The 21,183-nt window shown below is 41.2% G+C and overlaps 1 protein-coding gene across 1 annotated transcript; it reads right to left on the bottom strand.

Moving 5' to 3' along the window:
• Positions 1-765: 765 nt before the first annotated feature.
• Positions 766-21,183, bottom strand: GNB3 (G protein subunit beta 3). The gene is made up of 10 exons (XM_034410985.3): positions 21,006-21,183; positions 12,343-12,443; positions 9,391-9,429; positions 9,122-9,228; positions 6,865-6,928; positions 4,882-5,044; positions 4,300-4,366; positions 2,614-2,815; positions 2,233-2,449; positions 766-1,573 (listed from the first exon to the last, which is right to left on the bottom strand). The coding sequence occupies exons 2-10, from the start codon at positions 12,397-12,399 to the stop codon at positions 1,467-1,469; spliced, it is 1,023 nt and encodes a 340-aa protein (XP_034266876.1). The 5' UTR covers positions 12,400-12,443; positions 21,006-21,183; the 3' UTR covers positions 766-1,466.

Below are 21,183 nucleotides of genomic sequence, written 5' to 3'. Positions count from 1 at the left end.
ATAAATGAAACCCATAAATTAAATATTTTTTTTTTAAAAAAAGAATGGCCAAACTTACAGATTAATCGATCATGAGATTTAAATGTTTTTCATTTTATCAGGTGTGAGTATCAGATCTCATAAAATTTGGCCATATTATTAAAAATTAAGAAATAGTTTTGTTTCAAATGCTAATGTGAAAGATTGCTTGGAAATGTTGATGATCATGTCATAGAATGTTCTGTGAATCCATTCTATTGGTTTCAGGCTATAACCATTAAAGATGAATAGTTCTGTTTCAAAGGAAACTAAACTGGTGTCTCTAGAACTTCTTACTGCCCAGAGAAAAGCAAGTACCTTAAGATATATCTTCATTTGCTCTTAAAATGATCTGATTCTCTAATGCCATGCCATGGTAATATATGAGAGAGATTGTGAGAAGGCAGAATTGTGAGAAGTAACAGGAAGAAAGACATAAGAGCCAACAGATGGAGATAAGATCCAACAGATGCTAGAATCTCAGTTTGGTCCAGGCTGCAAAAAGCTGAGGAAGAAAAGTCAAAATGTTCAAAGAAATTGATCTCAATGGATTTACTTATCAATGACAGGAGGAGGTTCCTATTGCAGTTTCTAAGGTTCTGTATTTTATCCCTAATTACAATACCGTGTTAATAATGCAATACAATACAAAGCTTAATGGTATAATTGTTTTGAATCTTCTGAACAATTCTGTCTGAGCCTGAGCTCCAGAACATGGCCTCAAATAATGCAACTTGAGCCAGTCTATCCAATGTTTCAGTTTTATTTTGCCTGGGCTATAAAACAACTTTATAATAATTACATCATGAAGCAGTGACTTGGAGGAGCTTAAAGGATGCCGAAATGCTAAGTGCAAGATACGGAATTAAGTGGAATGGGAAAAATACCTATACACAGATAATCAATAAGATTACATTAAGCATTCCTGGCTCCAGTGCTCAAAACAGGAGCAACCAACTCCTTCCCAGGCAATGTGTAGAGTAAAACAATGAGCTAATATATTTCTCAAAGAGAAAAGTGAATAAAGTTCATTGCAGAATACTTGCTGTGATAAACCACTTGAAGACACGTCCAAGGACAAACTATAACTGGATGTGTCTGAAGTCTGTGGTAGTCATAACATGGAAAATCAGAAGTTGAGGGATGGGAAATAAGGGATTCGTTTAGAAATTTCTTGAGGGTCTCTAATTTGGGCAGAGTGAGTAGGAACTGCTACCTTGCTGATGTCACACCTGGAGGCAGTCACAGAAATGGACCCCTGAGTTTGGGGAAGGTTTCAAAGAGTATCAGAAGAATTGACCTGTGTGGGTTCTTTTCCTGAGCTTCCCCTTAGGGAGGTAAGTGTAGTATGAACCAATATCTGCATAGAATAAAAATGTCAACTGTGGTACTCAAAGGTACATCTGAAAAAGCCTCTCCAAATTCACTCTTCTTTTCAAACAGCATCTTCAGTTCCAGACTTTCAGGAAACTGTCCCAAGAGCCAGTTGCTGCAGCCATGCCATCTGCAGTTACTCCCAAACAGCTCACCCTATTATCGTGTCCAGACAGAAGGCCTGTGGGTTTAAATAATAATGGTTCATGATCTACTATGATGATTAAGGTGGATAATTTAATGTTTAAAACACAGTATTAAAACACCCTAAGAACCACAATATTAAAGACAAGACCCACAGTTTTTGGAGAGGCACTGAATTTGGAGGAAAATTATTTTGCCTAAACTCAGCAAATCTCTGAGCAGAGTTCCAAATTTTGGGAAGCACAGGTAGCCCTCACTTGTCATTCACCTCCCCTCTGATGGCACAGTTATCTAGAGGAAAGGTTCCATTCAGACAAGGAATGTATGAAGAGAATCCATCTGCAGTGGAGTATAACTCATCTTTCATTCTTGATAAGTGAGAGAGGAACAAAATGCAACCTATATGCCAGCACCCTCCAGCAACCAACAGATTGGGTAGAACTGAGCTGTGCTATTCACAGCTTGAAGATTAAAGAGTGATCAGGAAAAAGGAACACTTTCATGTTGGAATAAAGGAAACTGACATTTGATTTTGCTCAGTCTCCCATTCTTCTAATTTTAGATTATATTAGGTCATGATTTTTTTTTTTTAAAAAAAAGTCTGTTCCCAAATGGATATACATTACTCCATGCACATTTTTCTGTGAATGTAAAAAAAGTGAGAGGAAAACCATCAGAACTGTAGCCTTGACTCACCCACACGCTCTGCTTTCAGACTATCCCAGATATTGCAATTAAAATCATCATATCCGGCCAGGAGGAGGCGCCCGCTACGGGAGAAAGCGACTGAGGTAATTCCACACATAATGGTCTCATGAGCAAAGCTGATGAGCTCTTGATCTGCCCGAAGGTCAAAGAGGCGACAGGAGGCATCATCTGAACCAGTGCAAATGGCTTCCCCACTGGGGAAGAACTAGGGAGAGAGGGGGAGGGGGAGAGAGGGAGAGAGAGAGAAAGAAAGAGAGAGATCATTTGCTTCTGTTGTCTTCTGCAGGTTATTCTGCCCTAATCTTTGACATTTTTTCAGGTTCCAGCTCACTTCCACCCTCAGTTCCAGGAAGGGCTTCAGAAACTTACTGAAATGGCATTGATATCTGAGTCATGTCCTATAAATGTCTGGCGACAAGCTGCTTCTCGGATGTCCCACAGCTTGGCACTGGCATCACAGGCTCCTGAAATAAAAAGCTTGAAGTCCGGAGAGACTGCCAGGCTCATGCAGTCCCCAGTGTGTCCTATGAATGTGCTCTTCTCCTGCCCTGTCTCAATATCCCACAGAATGCTGTAAGAGGAGGAAGAAGTTGCTTAGGCTGTACTGAGTAGCTATTTTGATCCCCTTCCTATTTGGTACAGGCTTGGAATACTTACAGATCTAGGCAGCTGTATTCAAAAATAATCTAACAATAAAATTGCTATAAACTCAGGGGGAATAATATATAAAGCAGGATATTCATTCATTCATTCATTTGTATCCTGCTTTTATTATTTTTACAAATAACTCAAGATGGCAAACATATCCAGCATATCTTCCCCCTTCTATTTTTCCCACATTTAAATATGTAAACAGCCTCCTAATTGCAAAAAGGTCCTCTCGTTATGCAATTTGGTCATTTTGATCTAAAGTTAGATTCAGCCAAAGATCTCTCAATCACTTCTTCCCCATTGGAAGACCAACCAGAGCTGACCTCTTGGACCCGACAGACAGTGCCAAATGGGTGTTGGCAGAATGGAAGCTAGCAGAGTTAAACATTCTTCACCAGGTTTTCCTCTTTATGCAGCAAAATTCAGCAGACTTTTTTCACAAATGGGGCTTAAATTGGGGGTCTATTCTTGGCGGATCCCCTAGAAAGGGATGATATAAAAAGGAAGTAGCAGTGGCAGAGTTTGTGGTCAGAGTTGAACGAAAACAGCTATGCCCTTGATCCCTTAGGATCAAATAGAGATGACATCATGCAATGAGTATGCAAACAACACTTAAAAAGAAAAAGAAATCAGCAGCTAGAATACCCTTTAAAGGAAGAATATGGGTGAGGCAAGGAAGTGCCACCAGCAGAGTCTTAACATTTTGGAACAAACATTGATATTTGGTCCTCCCTTAGATTTCTCTAATCCACACTGGCTGCCTCATCCTGGTTGAGAATTATGGGAGTAGAGCACATCTGAAGACCTCCAATTTGGGAGAAGGGTGGAATAGGTGAGGCAGGGGTGTCAGGTGGCCCACAGGCTGGATGCATCACGCACAGACCATACCCACCCCAGCTCTGCGAATGGGAAAAACATTGCAAAACGTCACATGATGGCAACATGACACAGCAAGTTTGACACCCTTGGGTTAGAGTATTAAACCTAGATTTAAGGCACAGTAGCAGTTAGCTGAGTTAGGCAATAAAAATAAAATATAGGTAGGAGCCCTGGTGGCACAGTGGTTAGAGTGTAGTATTATAAGCAAACTTTGCCAACTGCCTGGAGTTCAATCCTGACGGGGCTCAACCTTCCATTCCGAGGTGAGCCTTTGATTCAACCTTCCATTCCAAGGTCAGTAAAATGAGGATACAGATAGTTGAGGGCAATACGCTGACATTATAAACTGTACAAAAAGTGCACTGTGGGACAGTATATAAGTCTAAGTAGTTGTAGAAACTCAGGGGAAGCCAGGGGAAAAGGCTCCAGGGCTGCCACTAAATGACATTGCTATTGTTAAATAAATAAGGATACTCATATGGTTGCTTGCTGGCCAGTTCATACACCGTAGACAGAAATACTCACCAAGTGGTGTCCCCAGAGCTAGTTACAATATTATTGTCATCCAGGAATCGGCAGCAGGAGAGGTAGCCTGCAGAGCAGGAGTAAGAGAAGAGGAATATTGTTGAAGGGAACAAAGAGGCTAAGACTTATACAGGACACATTTTATTATCTTTTCTAGAGATATTTAGTTTTTTGTCAACAGAAGCTGAATTTTGCAGCACACAGTAATTATGTGGCTCAAAAAATTAGAATTTTTCATTCTATGAAATTATACTATTTGTATTTAAATAATTTTTTTTAGCCTGCTTCTGCTAGTCATATGGAACCATCAGACACCTTACCTAGCAGTCTCTGCTTTCTGAGATGTTAATTCAGATGTAAGTCACTATCCATAAGCTTGCAACCAACTTTTGATTGTTGGAGCAACAATGTATAAATTCTAAAAAAAAAATTATTCCTCATCTGGAGGGCTACAAAAGATGCTTGTTTTAAATGGAAGTTGTAGAGTTTCTCATCCATTCCTGTTGCAAAATTATATTTTGCTTTGCTTTTTTCCAATGGATTGTAGCTACAGCTTTGCCAAGACTTAGAGCAAAAGATCACCTGAATGAGCTGCAAGCTCCCTGTTCACTTTCACACTTCCTTCACGACTCTTGAGGTTATAGATGGAGCAGATATTGTCAAGACCTCCACAGGCCACAAAATTCCCTGATGGAGCGTAGGCACAAGTCATGACCCAAGAAGACTTGAGAGGGATGGCATGAACCTGCAATTAAAGAGTAGGACAGAAATCCACTATTAGCTTCTTCATCAGAGGTGAGAAAAGCAACAGCTATAGTAGGAATAGTCTAGAACAGGGGTGTCAAACTCGATTTCATTGAGAGCTGGATCAGCATTATAGTTGTCCTCTAGGGGCCAAGGGGGGAGGAGGGGCATGGTCGGGGCAGCCGACTGGGCATGGCCTGGGGGCGTGGCCAGTTTGAAATCACTCACGTGGGTGGTGCCTATGGGAACCGGGTGGGGTTGGGGAGGGAATCCAGGGGTCTCTGGTTGGAGGGGAAGTGGGCGGGAGGCTCATCCCGTGGGATAAGGTGAGGTGAGGCAACGGGCAGGGCAGCTACATCCGGAAACTGTTGGCCATTGCACGCTTGCCGCCCTATGTGTGCAGGATGGATGGTTTCCTGCTGTAGCCGCAGCCTGCCGACCCCTTAGGTCATGCATGCTGTGGCTCTGGAGCCCACTGTCATCACCGGGCTGGCTGTCCATGCAGACCACTGGACGCGGTTACTCCGTCCCACTGTCTGTTTTGGCTTGCAGTTAGAGAGCAGGTCGCCACTGGTCATCTTCTCAGCCCCCTCACAGGTCTTGCTCTTGCCCTTGCCCTTCTCCTCACGCACCTGATGCACCATGGCCCTGCTGTAGGCTGCTGCCACTGCTGCTCAGCAGAGCTGCCCAACCCGAAGGAGGCGAAGCAGCCAGCTAGAAAGGCCAAGTAGAGGTATAGGGTACGCCCAGGCCCAGCAGGCAAAAGATGGCCACTGCGAGTGGGGAAAACCAAATCCCCATTGGCACCATGGCCGCCCAGGTCCAGCAGAGATGGGGGGGAGGCATGAAATCCCGTCTGAGCCTGGGTGGCCATGGCACCAATGGAGTTCCGGATTAACCCGCTCATAGTGGCCTTCTTTTGTCTGCTGGGCCTGGACGTGCTCTACCACCTCTACTCGGCTTTTCTAGCTGGCTGCTTCACCTCCTTTGGGCTGTTCGACCTGGTGCTCCAGGCGGTGATGACAGCAGCCTAATGGACTTGCATGAGCTGCTGGCAGCCTCGGTGGTGGCAGCAGCCCACAGCGGTGCCAAGGTACATTGGGTGCATGAGGGGAATGTGCTCCATGCGTGGGCCAAGGGCAAGACCTGCGAGGGGGCCGAGGAGATGACCAGCAGTGACCTGCTCTCCAACTGCAAGCCATAACAGATGGGACAGAATAGGTGGGCCAATGGCAGCAGTAGCCAGAGGCAGAGGTGTATGTCCAGCCTGCTGGATGTGCTGGGCAGCCACCTGCTCTGTCCCAGGGATGGAGTAGGTGTGTTCTGTGGTCTGCCTCCCCCGCAACTCTGCCTGTTGCCGGTGCTATGCCTGCTTTTTGGAGGGCCAGCTGTGGAGCCCCTGCTGCCAGACACCTCCCCCCTGTGCACACATACCTGAAAGGCCGGTAAGCACGACTATCCTGGAAACAGTAAGGGGCCGGCCCATATCGTTTCGCTTGGCCCGGCCCACCCCATTCTGGCAGGCAGCGGGTCTGCCTCCTGTGCGCACTCACACCTGCCGAGATGATGTGCACCGGGCCTGCGCATACATGCACCCGCTGCCTCCTGCGCTCAAGCACCCCCACCGGAATGGGATGGGATGGGCTGAAGCAATACAGGCCGGTCCCTTACCATTTCCAGGATGGCCCACAGGCCTTGAGTTTGAAACCCCTGGTCTAGAAAGTAATCTCAGAGGCAAAATGCTAGCAGTCACTTTTCATTTCTAGCATTGCTTGCTAACAGATTGTGGACATATCATCTATTTGCTTAAGTATCTCCTACCTTGTTGGTTGTATAAGTATCCCATACAATTAGTTTTCCATCTTGTGAAGCACTGACCAGAAGTCTATAAGTGAAGAAAGGTGTTATCATTGGGATCAATTGGGATCTGAAGGTTAAAGTGCATCAAGTCCACCTCTCCACCACCCAACCTTACATAATGCACCTTCAAGGTGATTTTGTTCTCCATCTTATAGCAAAGTATTCATAGCCAAGGGATGGGAGGGTAGAAGTGTGTGTGGGGGGGGGGAGGGATTACATGTATGGTTCAGAATACAAAATTATTCATTTTGCTGCTATTTCTATTGTATGATAACCAATTTACATTTACAGTATATACTTCATGAAATGTACCATGTATATTTTATTCACAGATAGAAAGGAACTTATTATAGAGTCATTGGTACTTTCTAAACTAGTTGTTTGTTTGCAGATATTTCATTACCCAACTAAGTAACATCATTACTGTGTTTTCCCAAAAATAAGACGCAGTCTTATTTTCTTTTGGGCCCCAAAATAAGCACTAGGGCTTATTATCAGGGAAACATGATTTCAGGGTGATCAGCCCGGCTTGGTGCCTTACCCCCTGGTGCGCACACAAGATCCAGAAAGTGCTTGGAGACCAATAATATCCGGCGGGAACTGCGGCCCACCAGTCCCTTGGTCAATGAACTCTGGGGATGCACAAAGTGGAAGGCACAGAGCAGAAGGCAGGCAATCCCAATGCATGCAGAAGGCAGGGGATCTTAGCATACTGCTCAGTCTGCAGACAAGCCAAGAGATGTGAAGACGAGCTTCCCGCAGCCAGCCGCCACCACACAGCTTTCCCATGGCCTGTGCAGTGCATCTGGATTGCTTGCCTTCCCCTTGCTTCTGCTTCTGTCTGCTGCCAGTGTCACCACACAAAGATGAGCCTCTTGTGGCCAGCTGCTGCTTCGACTCACCGCCACTTGGCTTTTCCACAGCCCTTGTGGCATGTCCAGATCACTTGCCTCCCCCTGCACCTCGGCTTTGGCCTGCTGCTTGCACAGGTATTCAACTCACCTGTGCTGCGTAGGCTGTAGCTGCTGCCAGATACCATCAGCCCACAAGTGCTCACTGCCTCCTATGCTGGCCATGCCCACCCCTCTTCATTAAGGCTTAATTTTGGGGGTAGGGCTTATATTAGGCACAGGTGTGTAAATTGGGCTAGGGCTTATTTTTGGGGTAGGTCCTATTTTTGGGAAAACATGGTAGTTTGGTAATGAAATGCCTACTAGCAAACAACCAAGCTCTGAGAGCACCAAGTACTCCACAGTTCAACCCTGAGTTATATATATTCTCTTCTATTAGAAACTTACTTGATGATCTTAGGCTCATCATTATCTCTCATTCTAATAAATATTTCAGGTTGTTGGATGATTCAAATGATGGAAAAGGGCAGCAGGGGTAACCAACTTTGCAAGGGGAGGGCTGATCTCTTTGGAATGAACTCTTCGGTGATTCCACAGGCAAATGGACTGGGTAGTGAGTGACAATGGTGGGAGAAGTTAGGATATGCCAATTCACACAATTTTGTTATCTTATATTTTTTGTTCTCCCTCCCATATTCCTCAAACAAGACTAATTAAAGATGACTGGAAGAAAGAAGATTTAACTAGTCCTTACATTGAGATGGTCAAGATTACTGTTTTTCTATTACTGAACAGTGATCTTGATGAAAAGGGGAGAACTTTCGTTCCTGCAGATGGACATCTATATTCCTGCTCATTGTTGCCTATTATTTTTCTGAGCAGGGCAGCCAGAAAATTGCATGGGGAATCTTCATGGTTTCCATAGAATGTGAAAAGGTAGACAAAAGAAAAATGAGATATGCTATCTTGAGTTCCTTGCAGGAAAATTAAGGTAAAAATGCAGTTAATTAATTTATTTACTATTTTGGTTGGAGATAAGTAGAATTAAAGACTTTATGAAAGGCATGAGTTGTCCCCAAAATCCAAAGTGTTCAAATTGAAAATTGAAAAAAGCAGACAACAGCAATCCTCTCCTTCTCTGAATAGCACAGATAATAAGAGCCTTTGGTCAGCTAATTTGTTTGAGTAACTGGGCTGGGTCACTCGGAAGGGACTCAATGGAATAAGATAGAAAGGAAAAATACCACCTGTCTTTTTCTCATATACTAGTGTTTCTCAGCCTTGGCAATTTTAAGATGTGTGGACTTCAACTTCATACATCTTAAATTTGTCAAGGCTAAGAAACACTGCTATATACCATTACTTACTTGGAATCTGTGGACCAGTGACAAGCATAGATCTTGGCCAGATGTCCACGCAAAGTTCTCCGTGTCCGCAGCTGTATGCGCCCAACCACTTCCATGTCAGCAACAAGCTATACAGGGAAGAAGAAATTTAGCTCCTATTCCAAAAGGTTTTCACTAATGGGCTGTATCAAGTCAGTTGCTGAACCTGCAGTTCTCTTGAATTTGTGTTAGACTTACCCATTCAGGAAAACTTGTTTTAAACAGAGTAATGTACTGTTAGCATTTCCTACCTGAGCAAGTGTAGTATCAGCACAAGCTTTTCGAGCTTCCTGAAAGAGAAAAGGCAAGAGATGACATTTTGATACCCCCAGCATTTCTAACCTCTATCCCAGGGGTGTGAAACTCAAGGTACTTAGATCTGGCCCACGGGGCTGGCCTGGAAATACCAAAGGACTGGCCTGTGGTGCCTCTGCTAGCAAAAATGGGGCACGGGGGAACATGTGCAGCCCCCCCCCATGCCCTGTTTTTGGCCTGGACAGCCTCCTGCAAAATCTTGCAGCAACCACAATTCCCTCACTAACCTGCTTTCCAGCTCCATTCTCCGTCATGCAAAAGAAGACCGTGGGACTACCAGTAAAGAAAAAGTTCAATCAGACCTTCTAACTTTGCGAGATCTTTTTTCCTCCGAGAAGTTGGAAGGTCTGATTGCACTTTTCTTTAACTGGTAGTCTCATGGTCTTCTTTTGTTGGCCTGCACACAAGAGAACGTGGAAAGCAGGTTAGTGAGGGAATTGTGGTTGCTCTAATTGTGGGGTGAGGATTTTGCATTATGATTCCTCTGGGGTAGAATGGGAGTGAGGATTTTGCACTAACACTAACCCTAACTGTAAAAGTCAGTCTACATTTAGTCTACATCTTTGGGGATATTTTGGGGATATTTCTTCATAACCAAACCAAAGTGTATTTTCTGTGCAGTCACATCCCTTGCTTGCTGGATCTGGATGTCACAAAGCAAATCCCACATTTTGTAATTAACCCCGGCACCCTGTTTTGGCTGGCAGGGTGTTGCAGGAGGCAGAGTGCTGTCATGCCCCCTCTGGCAATGCCCCCTGGCCATGCCCCCGCAGCCCTCCAAGGTCAAACACAACCATGATGCTGCCCTCAATAAAATCGAGTTTGACACCCCTACTCTATCCTTTATGAAGCTGTTTCAAACTAATCTGTGACCATTTTCATTTATCTCAGCCTTTAAGGGAAAAGAACACCCTTCACTTAGTCAGAACTCAGGGTTATTTTTCCCTTCCAGCTGACCAATAGAAGAGTGGAAAGAACGTCATGCAACTGGTGACTTGGAGTAACAAATTCCCTCAACCCAAATCCCTACCAAAACAAAATACAATTGTTTTCTCCCCACCCCCATGTTTTTCAGTATTGTATACATATACTGACGTGCATTTATTTGGTGGTTTGCAAATAAGACTTGAGAAGCACTGAAATGCTCCCACAGCTTCCTAGCTGTTTGGCCATCATTCCTTTGCCTTTTAAAAGTCCATGTGAATTGTTAAAGTTAAATGAGAGCATATGGCAATTGTATTGCTGTGCACATGTCCCAGTAATCATGACAATAGTTGCATATGGCTACCTTGGCTAGAAGAGGATAAGTTCTAAACTACATATTGTAGGAATAGGCCAGCAGCACGAACGGTGTCCTGGGTACAAGGAGAGAATAATGACTTATGCCAGAGAGCTAAAGAGTGGGATGAAACAATATTCCTGAGAGTGAGAATATGGCCTGTCTGTAGTAATTTGTAAAAAAAGTATCATTTTGTTGTGATTTCAAATAAGCTGCAAAAAAGTCAAAAAAATCAAGTCTGCTCCCAAAAAAGAAATCAAAGATCACAATCAATCCCAAATAGGTGGGAGGGGGGAGCATTGACTGAATTTTCTTTGGAATGAAAAATATAGCAAAGAACACTTCCCAAATTGTGGCCCCTGTATCATGAAATTGCCCTTCAATAACCAACATTTCAATTTTCTTTGAAAAACAATAGATAACAATCCACTTGTTGCCAAACTGTGTACCAGTATTTATTCACCACTTTTCTTCCTAAGTAGGTAAAATGAGTTATTTTCACAACAGCCCTGTGATGAAGATTAGGCAAAGAAAATGTAATTGGATCAAAGTCTTGAATTAACTTCTGGATTTTTCACACAACTGTTGCAGCCTCCCCATATTCATGTGATCAAAATTCAGATGCTTGGCAACTGACTCATATTTATGACAGTTATGGCAGTGTCTCTGCATCGTGTGATCATGTTCTGTGACCTTCTGACAAGCAAAGTCAAGCAAAGGGGAGCCAGATTCGCTTAACAACTGTGTTACTAACTTAATAACTTCAGTGATTCACAACTGTGGCAGAAAAGGTCGTAAAGTGAGGCAGTGTGTATGCTCTTTATTTTCTCAGATCCACCCAGTCTTTCTTTCTTTAGTTTCATTTCTCTCTCTCTCTCTGTGTGTGTATGCCTGGGTGGAAGGGTAAATTGGCACAATAAATCACTAGTTTGCAACAAGCCCCACTTTTGTTTTCTAAGGAGCCCATTTCGGCCCAGAGACAGTCTACGATATAGTGGAAACACGATAGCATTTTGTTTTGCAATGTGAAAGTTTTATATTCTATTTATTTAGTTATTAGATTTTTATCCTGCTTTTATTACTTTATAAATAACCCAAGGCAGTGAACATACCTAATACTCCTTCCTTTTTCTGTTTCCCCCACAATAATCCTGTGAGGTGGATTGGGCTGAGAGAGAATCATGCAGCAGGCTTTCATGTCTAAAGTGGGGCCAGAACTCCAGTTCTAGCCCCACTGTCAGTCTCCTGTTTTCTAGGTCAGCACCTTCACTACTAGAGCAAACTGGCTAAAAATAAATAAAAATAAGAGCAACCTGATGAGCCACAGCAGGGAGGCTGGGAGGCCCCAAGGGCATCTTCAGGAATATGGTGCTTACAGGTTTAATCTCATGCACCACTGACAACTGAGCATTATCTGAGTTATAATCTTTAAAACAATTGTGTGAGATACCATCTTCAGTGTTGCAGATAGGGAGCTGAGGCTGAGGAGGTTGCTCATGATTTTATAGATGAAATATGAATGGGGGTTTCATACTTCAGCCTTTATCCTCACTTAAAGTGGTGGAAAACGGTCCCATCTCAGCCATTTCCCTCTTGTTCTCAGCATTACCTCAATCTGCTTCTTCAGCTGCTCAGCTTCCTGCTTCATCTGCTCTATTTCACCCATCGTGACAGACTAATTTTCAGCTTTCACTTGGAGTCCCCTGGGTCCTGTGGAGATCAAAGGGGAAAGAGGAAAAACCCTAAGACTGAAATCTTGAGGTTTTTTAAAATAGCAATAGCAATCACAATTAGACTTATATACTACTCCATAGTGCTTTACAGCACACTCTAAGTAATTTACAGAGTCAGCATATTGCCTCCGAGTTCTCATTTTACTGACTTTAGAAAGATGGAAGGCTGAGTCAACCTTGAGCCTGTCAGGATCAAACTCCAGGATGTGAGCAGTGAATTAGCCTGCAATACTCATTTTAACCACTGCACCACCAGGGCTTCTTTTTTTAAAAAATGTTTACAAGTTCTCCAATAATTTAGGTCTTGGGAATCAACAGAACTCCCTGATATAATAGAAGGCATAAAAAAATAGAAGGTCACACCAAGCCTTCCTATAGTTCTGGGTAAAAGCAAGTCAGCAAATCAGTAGAAGAAGTTAACTTAGTCAAATTTGACTCCAATAAATGTTATTTTGCCACCACTTCTTATTATGCATACTTGGGTATGTAAGAAAGCAGGATGGGTCCTTGCACACATAATAGGATTGTAAGTGAGTCATGTATTTCTAGGGACAAAAAAAGGGACTTCATATGGAAAGCCATAAAATATTCTATGTATCTGCTCTGGGGTGTGTTTTTTTCACTTAAACATGAAACCAACTCAACAAACTGATATTTATAGTTGCAAAGTCTAAAAAAATCTGCAATATTTTAGTCAGTCCAGTTAATATTTCTTCATGTTTGCATGTTAGCCTTCAGCCACATCATTCCTTAAGTTTTCCCTCAATTGTCTATCCTGCTGCTTCCAGCTACAACCTGCTGTTGATGTGCTAGTATTTTGTAATTGATTCCTGCTGCTGTGACATCAATGGGAATGTCATCTGGGGGGCAGGTCTCCATGCTGGGAAAGAAGTCCAACTGCCAGTTTTTGAAGACTGAGCTTCTGAGTAGTTGGCAACTCTACTTTTACTTGAATAACTAACTCATTGTCTACAGTATAGACAATCTTGAAGTTGAATTTGAAGATTTCAGTTTACTTTTGTCCTCATCCACTATTTTGCCCACGGGTTGACCAAAGAAGACCAAGTTGTTTAATTTCAGCTATGCTATGAAATTAGAGTTGTTAGCAGCATCCAAAACTTTGTTAAGCCAAACAGTGCCATATGAAAGTTTAAAATAAATTATATACATATTACACACACACACACACACACATATAATGAGACAACAAATGTAATCTTTGGTACCTTGTTACTTTCAATGTGAAAATAATCTGCTGTTTAAATGCTGTTTAAATCATTTTTTAAAATATTTAAAACATTTTAATAATTGATCAAGGTTGAAGCTTACTAAATAGCAAAAGCAGAATGATTAAGGCTATAATTCTGTCCAATACATGGTTAGAGGGAAAAAGTCTGACTGAGATTTACTTTTAGGTAGATCGAGAGAATTTGATTATATTTCAGAAGCCTGGATGCAGTATGGAAATTATCTGAATGCATCACATTGTGGACAGAAAGTCATCATTCATTGTTTTCTCCAGTCTTCCATTCTTTTTAATTTCAGGTTCCTTGGAATTTCCCCTCTGGGTCTCATTTCATTTCATTTCATTTCAAGGTGGTCTCTGAGTGATTTGCATTTAACCTGATGATTACAGGGAAGATGGTTGGACTCATGCTATCTAAATGTTTCAGCAAGGAGGTAAGTTAGAGAAGACAAGACGTGGACAAAGACATCTGATCATTTGGAGAACTCCAACCCTGCATTGAAAGACTGTATTTCTTGTTGGCACTGAGCTTTTCCCTGAGTGTGAGCAGTTACAGAATCAGAGTGGTCCATTTTTCTGTGGAGGAGATTTAATCTGAATGCACTATTATAGATACAGGTTTTGTCCCACAAGGCAAGATAAGATTTTGAAAGAAAGATTTTTTTAAAAAAATCTACAGTATAAAAAAAATATTCCTGTTTTTGTTCAGATCCTCCAACCTGATTAGATGCCTGTAGAGGAGTGGCCTCCTACCTTTCAGGCACCAGGGACCAGTTCCATGGAGAGAGGTTTTTCCATGGACCAGAGGGGGCGTGGTTTCTCATGCTGCCTGCATCCCGCGGATGGGGCTTGGTTTGTTTGTGCAACCCAGTTACTGTCATGCCATGGACCGGTGCTGGTCCACAGAATGGGTGTTGAGGACCCCTGCTATAGAGAACTTTATATTTAAAAAAACCAAAAACCCATAGATAGCTTTTTGTAAGCTGATGCCCTCATATGTGTTGACTACAGGTCCCATGATTATAAGTCAGCATGGGATGATAGAAGATAATAATGAGAATTTTAGTTCAGCTGCCATAATACCCTGATATCCTGACATGTATACTTCATTCCTGAGTCACCAAGCCAGTGAAGATCAAAGAAAAACTTACAATCCTTGATAGAAGATGATATTCATAAATATTGGATCTGCATATAAATATCAGATTCTCTTCTGTGGGAGAGACAATAATTCATAGTGTATTTCAGGTTTATTCTGAACTGTCTGTCAGGAACTTTTAAAAAAGAGCTTGTTTTATTTCAGCTATTGTTTTCCTAAACAAACCGATCATCTAGTGCTTGATTTTCATTTGTTTTCAGGGCACTGGGAGATGTAAACCATCCCCTCGCTAGCACTTCTGTCTCATGTGTTCTGCTAGCTTCACCAGTTCTCCAATGTTTTTCACAGCCCACTTCAACTCTTAAGGCTGATTAATATTTTCCTAGGAAACTAGTCAGTTGTATTCCCTATCTTAAGCTCTTTTTTGTTCATGTTGTTTTTCCTGGAAATCATTGTCAATAAAATACTATAAGGACCCGAGTAAATGACTTACACTGTGCCCTGGAAAACATGAATTAGAATTAGAAATGAATTAGAAATGTCTATGCTTTGAAAAAGGTGAAGACACTCACCCTTTTGGCACCTTATATTTTAGTACAAATCTAAATGGATTTTGTACGCAATCTACTAATCTACTGTACATAAAGGTAAATTGCAGAAGTGGAGACAGAAAAATCCTAGCAGACGTAAATATGCATCAGAGAAATAACTGTATTGTGAGAAGAAGCCAATTCTTACTTCCCTCCAGATGGACCATCTTTCCAGCTCCCTTAATTGTTTGCCCTTTGAACTCTCCATCTCAATATTTCAGATGCCTTCTGTTCTGTGTTCTTCAGGATGAGTTAGGCATACTTGGAAATATCACTGCCAAATTCTCTTTCCACTACATCAAAGTGCAGGCTTTCTACTTATAATATAATATAATGGATAGGCTAGGCTAGGCTAGGCTAGGCTAGGCTAGGCTTGAATAGAATAGAATAGAATAGAATAGAATAGAATAGAATAGAATAGAATAGAATAGAATAGAATAGAATAATAGAATAGAATAGGAATAGTAAAACAACTAATGGAAGAAAAGATGGGCAAAAGGTTACAGATACTTTACCCCATAATGAACTAAAACACTTTTTTAACCCATAGATGCCATGGACATACTGAATTTTCCAGATATGATTATGACTGTGGAATCTTACACGGTCATCCAAAACTCCCCCCAGAATTTCATACAGTCACCAAAGTTTTGCAAAAGCCACACTACCTCTCAATTATGTCACCTTCTCTTTGATTTCTGCAATGAGCAGCTCATTAGCAAAATCAATCAGCCCAGTGAGAATGAGTCGTGCAGCAAGATCCTTTGGTGGATCATTGCCAATGGAAGGTTAACATGATGCTCATCAATCTCTCTCAAAGTGGTTTGCTAGCTGTTTTCTGCAGTTTTGAGGAACTTGCTGGAAATTAAGGAATGCAGTCAACTTCTCAAGCGGAGATGCAATGGATAGAGCAACACAGCAAAAAGAACTTCCCTCCTTCTACTGCAGAAAGAACAGAACCTGATTTCCAGCAGTCAGCAGCTGGGAGATGTGGGTGTTTGCAATAAATTGACAAACTGAGAAATGAATATGTTTATGTGATGGAGGTGCAGGTATGGAGGTCCAGTTAAGGAGTTATATCTCAACCATCACAATAGGAATTATATGTGCTGTACAATGGCCCTGTTTCAAAAGGGATTGACATTTGTTGAGAGAATATTTGGAGGGCGTAATCACATGAATAAATCAGAAGACGGCCTTCCTTGTCAGATTTCTCTACTTGAGGCAGAATTTGTGGGTGTGGGTGTGTCTTGCCCCGAAAAGGCCTTTCTTAGTTGTGGCACACCAGCCAGTTAGGGGATTCTTCTGGAAACTCTTCTGGAAAAAATCCACAGAACCAAGTTTTATTTTAAATATCCAAGATTTAGATTTAATGTTACAGATAGTTTTTAATTGTTTAGATCTTGGTTTCTGTTAATCTTTGTGTTTTATGAAAATTCTCTTTTTATATTATTTCTTTATGTATCCTTTGTTGCCTTTAGAAAGTATGTGTTATGACTGACTTCATTTACATTCCTTCTTCAGTAACATAAAGATTAATGTCAACAATAGAAAGTCTTCATTTCTTGCCATTTCCCATTTTCTTGCCTTCTTCGGGCCTTAGCTCTTCTGCCTGACAGAGTTAATCCTTTTGCAGTAGAAAGGCTTGGAGATCCATTTTCATCTGCAACATTTGGCAAGGTTTTGCTCATAGGGGCTCATCTGAATTCTCATACTGTTCTGGAGAAAAATAATTCAAGATGTTCTGTTCTTGGAAACTGGTTGAAGTATATTAGGGAGCACAAAACGCCTCTTGTACATTTTAATAGTGGGAGAAGCAGTGTGAAAGGAAGTAATTAAAAAAAGTGGCTGTGTATGTTGAAAATATATCCTAAGCAAAGTTGTAAAAAAGTAGAGATGGTCTCTTCTGCTGTACATCTAATGCAACAGAACGGTTGGATATTTCTTTGACTGGGCAAAAGTTTGTCTTGTCCTTACCTCTTTTCTATACCACCTTTGAGAACTTAGAATCATAGGGCTGGTAGGGACCTTGGAGATTTTCTAGTCTAACCTCCTGCTGAAGGCAGGAGATCTTATATTATCCTGGTCAAATGGTGGTCCAGTCTATTTTTGAAAACTTCCAGTGATGGAGCACCCACAACTCTGGGAGGCAAGCTATTCCATTGAGTAATTGTTCTCACTATCAGAAAATTTATCCTTATTTCTAGGTTGGGCCTCTCTTTAAACAAGCTTTCATCCATCACTTATTTTTTTGTATCTTTTTTAAATTGTGCTGACCAGAACTGTATGCAATATTTCAAGTGTAGCTTTGCTTTCCTCCTGTTCCTGCTCTGCTTTGTTTTAAGACTTGATCTGAATCATGACCCAACTTATCTGGCTTGAGATCTGGCTTGAGATTTTGCTGTACTCCAACTAGTACAATCTACCTGCTGGTCCTTCCCTTTTCTTTGATATGTTTAGCAATTTACAAGACCAGAATATAGGAGAGTGCTCAATATAGATGTTCCCTCCATCATACATGTTACATAAATACTATGAAAATATTCCAGCTCTATAACTACAAATGCTGTCTTGAGATTCTGGAGGAAGCAAGGGATACAAGTATAACAAACAAACAAATGAATACATAAACAGCTTAGAAAAGTGGGTTTTGGGGGAATATGGGAAGAGATTTCATGTTTCTCCATTGTCAGTGCAACATTGCACTGTATCCAAATGTATAAGCTGTGAACTGGAAAGCCCTTGGTGCAGATATTACCATTATTGTGGAAGAAGATGAACTTTAATATGCTGCTCTTTCCTAGCCACAGACTTCCAATTTTAGTGAGGATTACTGGAATAATAATGCAGGTACTAAGCAGCATTGTTTTACTGTTGTATTTATTTTAGAGAGATATGTATTGCAATCAATATTAAGGCTGCTAGCCTAAATGAACCTACTCAGAAGTAAGGTCTCTACAGTAATAGAGCTTATTTGCAACCAAAATGTATTGGAGCAATAGTTTAATTGGCCAATAGCTACGTCTTTTCAGATGAATGTAGCTTTATGTTTTCCTAACTTGATGTTTCTTAGATTCTCTTTCTCTCTTTTTCTCCTTCCTCTTCTGTTTTTAAGCCTGAATATTTCTTTGCAGAAGCAGCTATGCTCACCTGGTGGAAGAGTTGTTGAACTGTCAGGAGAATCCTAGGTTGGGACGCAGGGTCACTTCTAAGAAAGGATAGGAAGAGCTAAATATAGCAGAAGAGTACAGAAGAGCTTAGACTCAGGTCTCTAGGAGAACCTTTAAATCTCTCCAAGGGACCAATTGTTCCCACCTTAGGACACGAAGCCACAGTGAGGGATAAGAATAACTTTCCATTTCCCTACCAGCTTTGTCTCTTTTCTAACCCACAGCTACACAAAGTGAATGCTGGCCTTTAAATGTAGAGATGCCTTTTGAGTATAGCTGGGTGGACATACAAGAAGAAAATTGCTCATCAAGCAGGTTTCAGGGCAGAGAGACAGTAATTCTCTGTCCAATCAAGTATCTGTAATAGTAATAGTAATCTGTAATAGACTGACACCTAGGACCATTTATAATAACGGTAAAATACAATGCCTTAAACTTATCCAAGTTTAGTGGACATCCACATTTGATAAAATCTGAACAGAACAGTATTATAATGCCTATGTTGGGACTGATTATAAATCCTAAAATAGCTAAAGCTTTATGGTATGTATCACATAATTCTCATTCAAAGAGGCAAAACTTGAAAAGAGAAAGGGAGGGAGAATAAAACAAAATAGTAACGCAATCTGCAATACCTGGAAACAGTTTTATAACAACACTTTCTAAATTTACTTTATTGTAGCAGCTTCTAATACATCCCTTTTTTGTTGCTTAAATCTGAATGGTAATTTTAAGCAAGTCAAAGCTTACTCATCATATTAAAACATTAATAGGCTTAGATCGTTTGGGATGGATGTTTTCTTCCAGAGCAACAAAGTTGCCTGCACTTTTTGGGCTATTACATTGGACAACACATAATAGTTGGACTTTAGTCAGGGAAATATTTCAGGGTTTCATATGCCTCTCTCTTTAATCAAAAGAATTGAAAGCATTGAATCTTTCCTCTACACCGCTAGGTGCAACATATATAAGTCCCTTGCATCTGTTTGGCTGAAAGATTTCTGGTTGAAATTCTCTTAGAGCACTTCCTGGCTGAACAGTGATGGGAATACAGGTGTCCACAAAATAATTACCCATTTATCTAGGGGAAACACCTCGAAAACAAAGCAGTAAGACCCTTGACTGGTCTTTATTGCCTGTTCTGTCGGAAAAAGCAATCATCTACCAGCTGCTGCAGTGTATTTTGCTGTTTATCAGTGGACTTCCAAGGGACTTGAATAACTTTTTCTAAATACAAATACTCCTCAGGTTTTCATTGAAGAGTGGTAAGAAAAACAGGGTCAGATCCTTCTTATTCTACCTGTATGTTCCCTTATTCCTAAACTGGGAATTTATTTGATATCACATTATCCTCCTTTATGTTTCCTTTTATTGGATCTGATAACAGATAAAGACAAGGGTAGAAACATTAAGAAATTATTTTGGGGTGTGTGATTCTTAACCTCATGTATGGTAGAAGGACTTTTAGACAGATGCAAAGGATACTCACTAATTGAAATGATTGTCTTCTGGGGTAAAAAAAAAAAGAGCAATATCAGGGGGATACATAATAGATAACCTAAACTCCTCCACTATTAATTCATTCAACAACCCATTTTCTCCCTCTTGAGGGAGACCTTTTTTGTGAGGTCCATGCTAAACAATTGAAAACAGAAAAGGAAAAACATGGAAAAATGGAAGATTAAAGAGGACTTGGAAGTCCATATAATTTTTGGGCAGCTAGTAATTGATCACCGTGGTGACTTCCTATAAAACTGGATAGATTAACCACCTCTTGCCAAAAAGGATGCAAAAAATTACCCTTATCTATTTTCTGTCCTGCAGCTCTTCTTTCAAAACCCCTTCTCTCCAAAAGAATGAGAACACAAAACATACTGTGCAGGTGTGTCTATAATTTCCTATTTGATGGATACACTCAAGGCACATGTACTAAAGATTTTGTGATGGGAACCAAGTTCTGAGATGTGGTCATTTCTGCCCTGAAGAGCATTAATCTATCTGCCTCTGAGATCCTGCTTTATGCTGGAAGTGTATTTCCTGCATACTAGTACAAATGGATGGAAAAACATCTATAATATCACTTTACTAGAGTCTTTAACTTACAGCCTTAATGGCTCAGGAAATTGGTTCATGGTTGAACATTGAAGCATCACCTTTAAAAAGGCATATTTCCCCATTCACAGTCTCTATAGTTTTGAAATTAACATGTGAAGGTGGCTCTGAGAAAGGCCATGATTCTAACAAAATGGCCTATTGTTAATCTTCTCAAGTTAAGTCTTTCTTTTCAGGCAGATATCCAGTAGCCTTTTTTTTTTTTTTACACATTCCAAGGCATATACTCAGCAACCTTATTTACACTCCAAGTCAGAAAGAGAAGCCAAAGAGTGCCAATTCTCAAGAACATAGAGAAAAGAGAGCATCACAGCAGTCTTACCGTAATGTAAGGGGTGGCTTCTTGGAAGAGGGGGAAAGCCGATCCCTCTGGGCAGGAGACCCAGGTTACACAGCTAGTTCCCTTCAGCTGTTCCTCCACTAGCCGTCAGTCTACACACTTGATGCCTCTCGCTCACAGTGTCTCATCCTCATCCTGGATAGATCTCCCTGGGGGAGCT

This window comes from Pantherophis guttatus, chromosome 2 (assembly GCF_059756535.1).
Source record: "Pantherophis guttatus breed Tessera chromosome 2, ASM5975653v1, whole genome shotgun sequence".
NCBI lineage: Eukaryota > Metazoa > Chordata > Lepidosauria > Squamata > Colubridae > Pantherophis > Pantherophis guttatus.
This window is presented reverse-complemented; position numbering and strand designations above follow the sequence as displayed.

Excerpts from the sequence above, each read along its gene's own strand:
- GNB3 (XM_034410985.3), bottom strand. The coding sequence starts at position 12,399 with ATGGGTGAAATAGAGCAGATGAAGCAGGAAGCTGAGCAGCTGAAGAAG. Across the intron at positions 2,816-4,299 it reads AGCTCTGGGGACACCACTTG|CATTCTGTGGGATATTGAGA; the intron begins GTGAGTATTTCT and ends CTCCTCTTACAG. Across the intron at positions 1,574-2,232 it reads TCTGAAAGCAGAGCGTGTGG|GCCTTCTGTCTGGACACGAT; the intron begins GTGAGTCAAGGC and ends TTAAACCCACAG.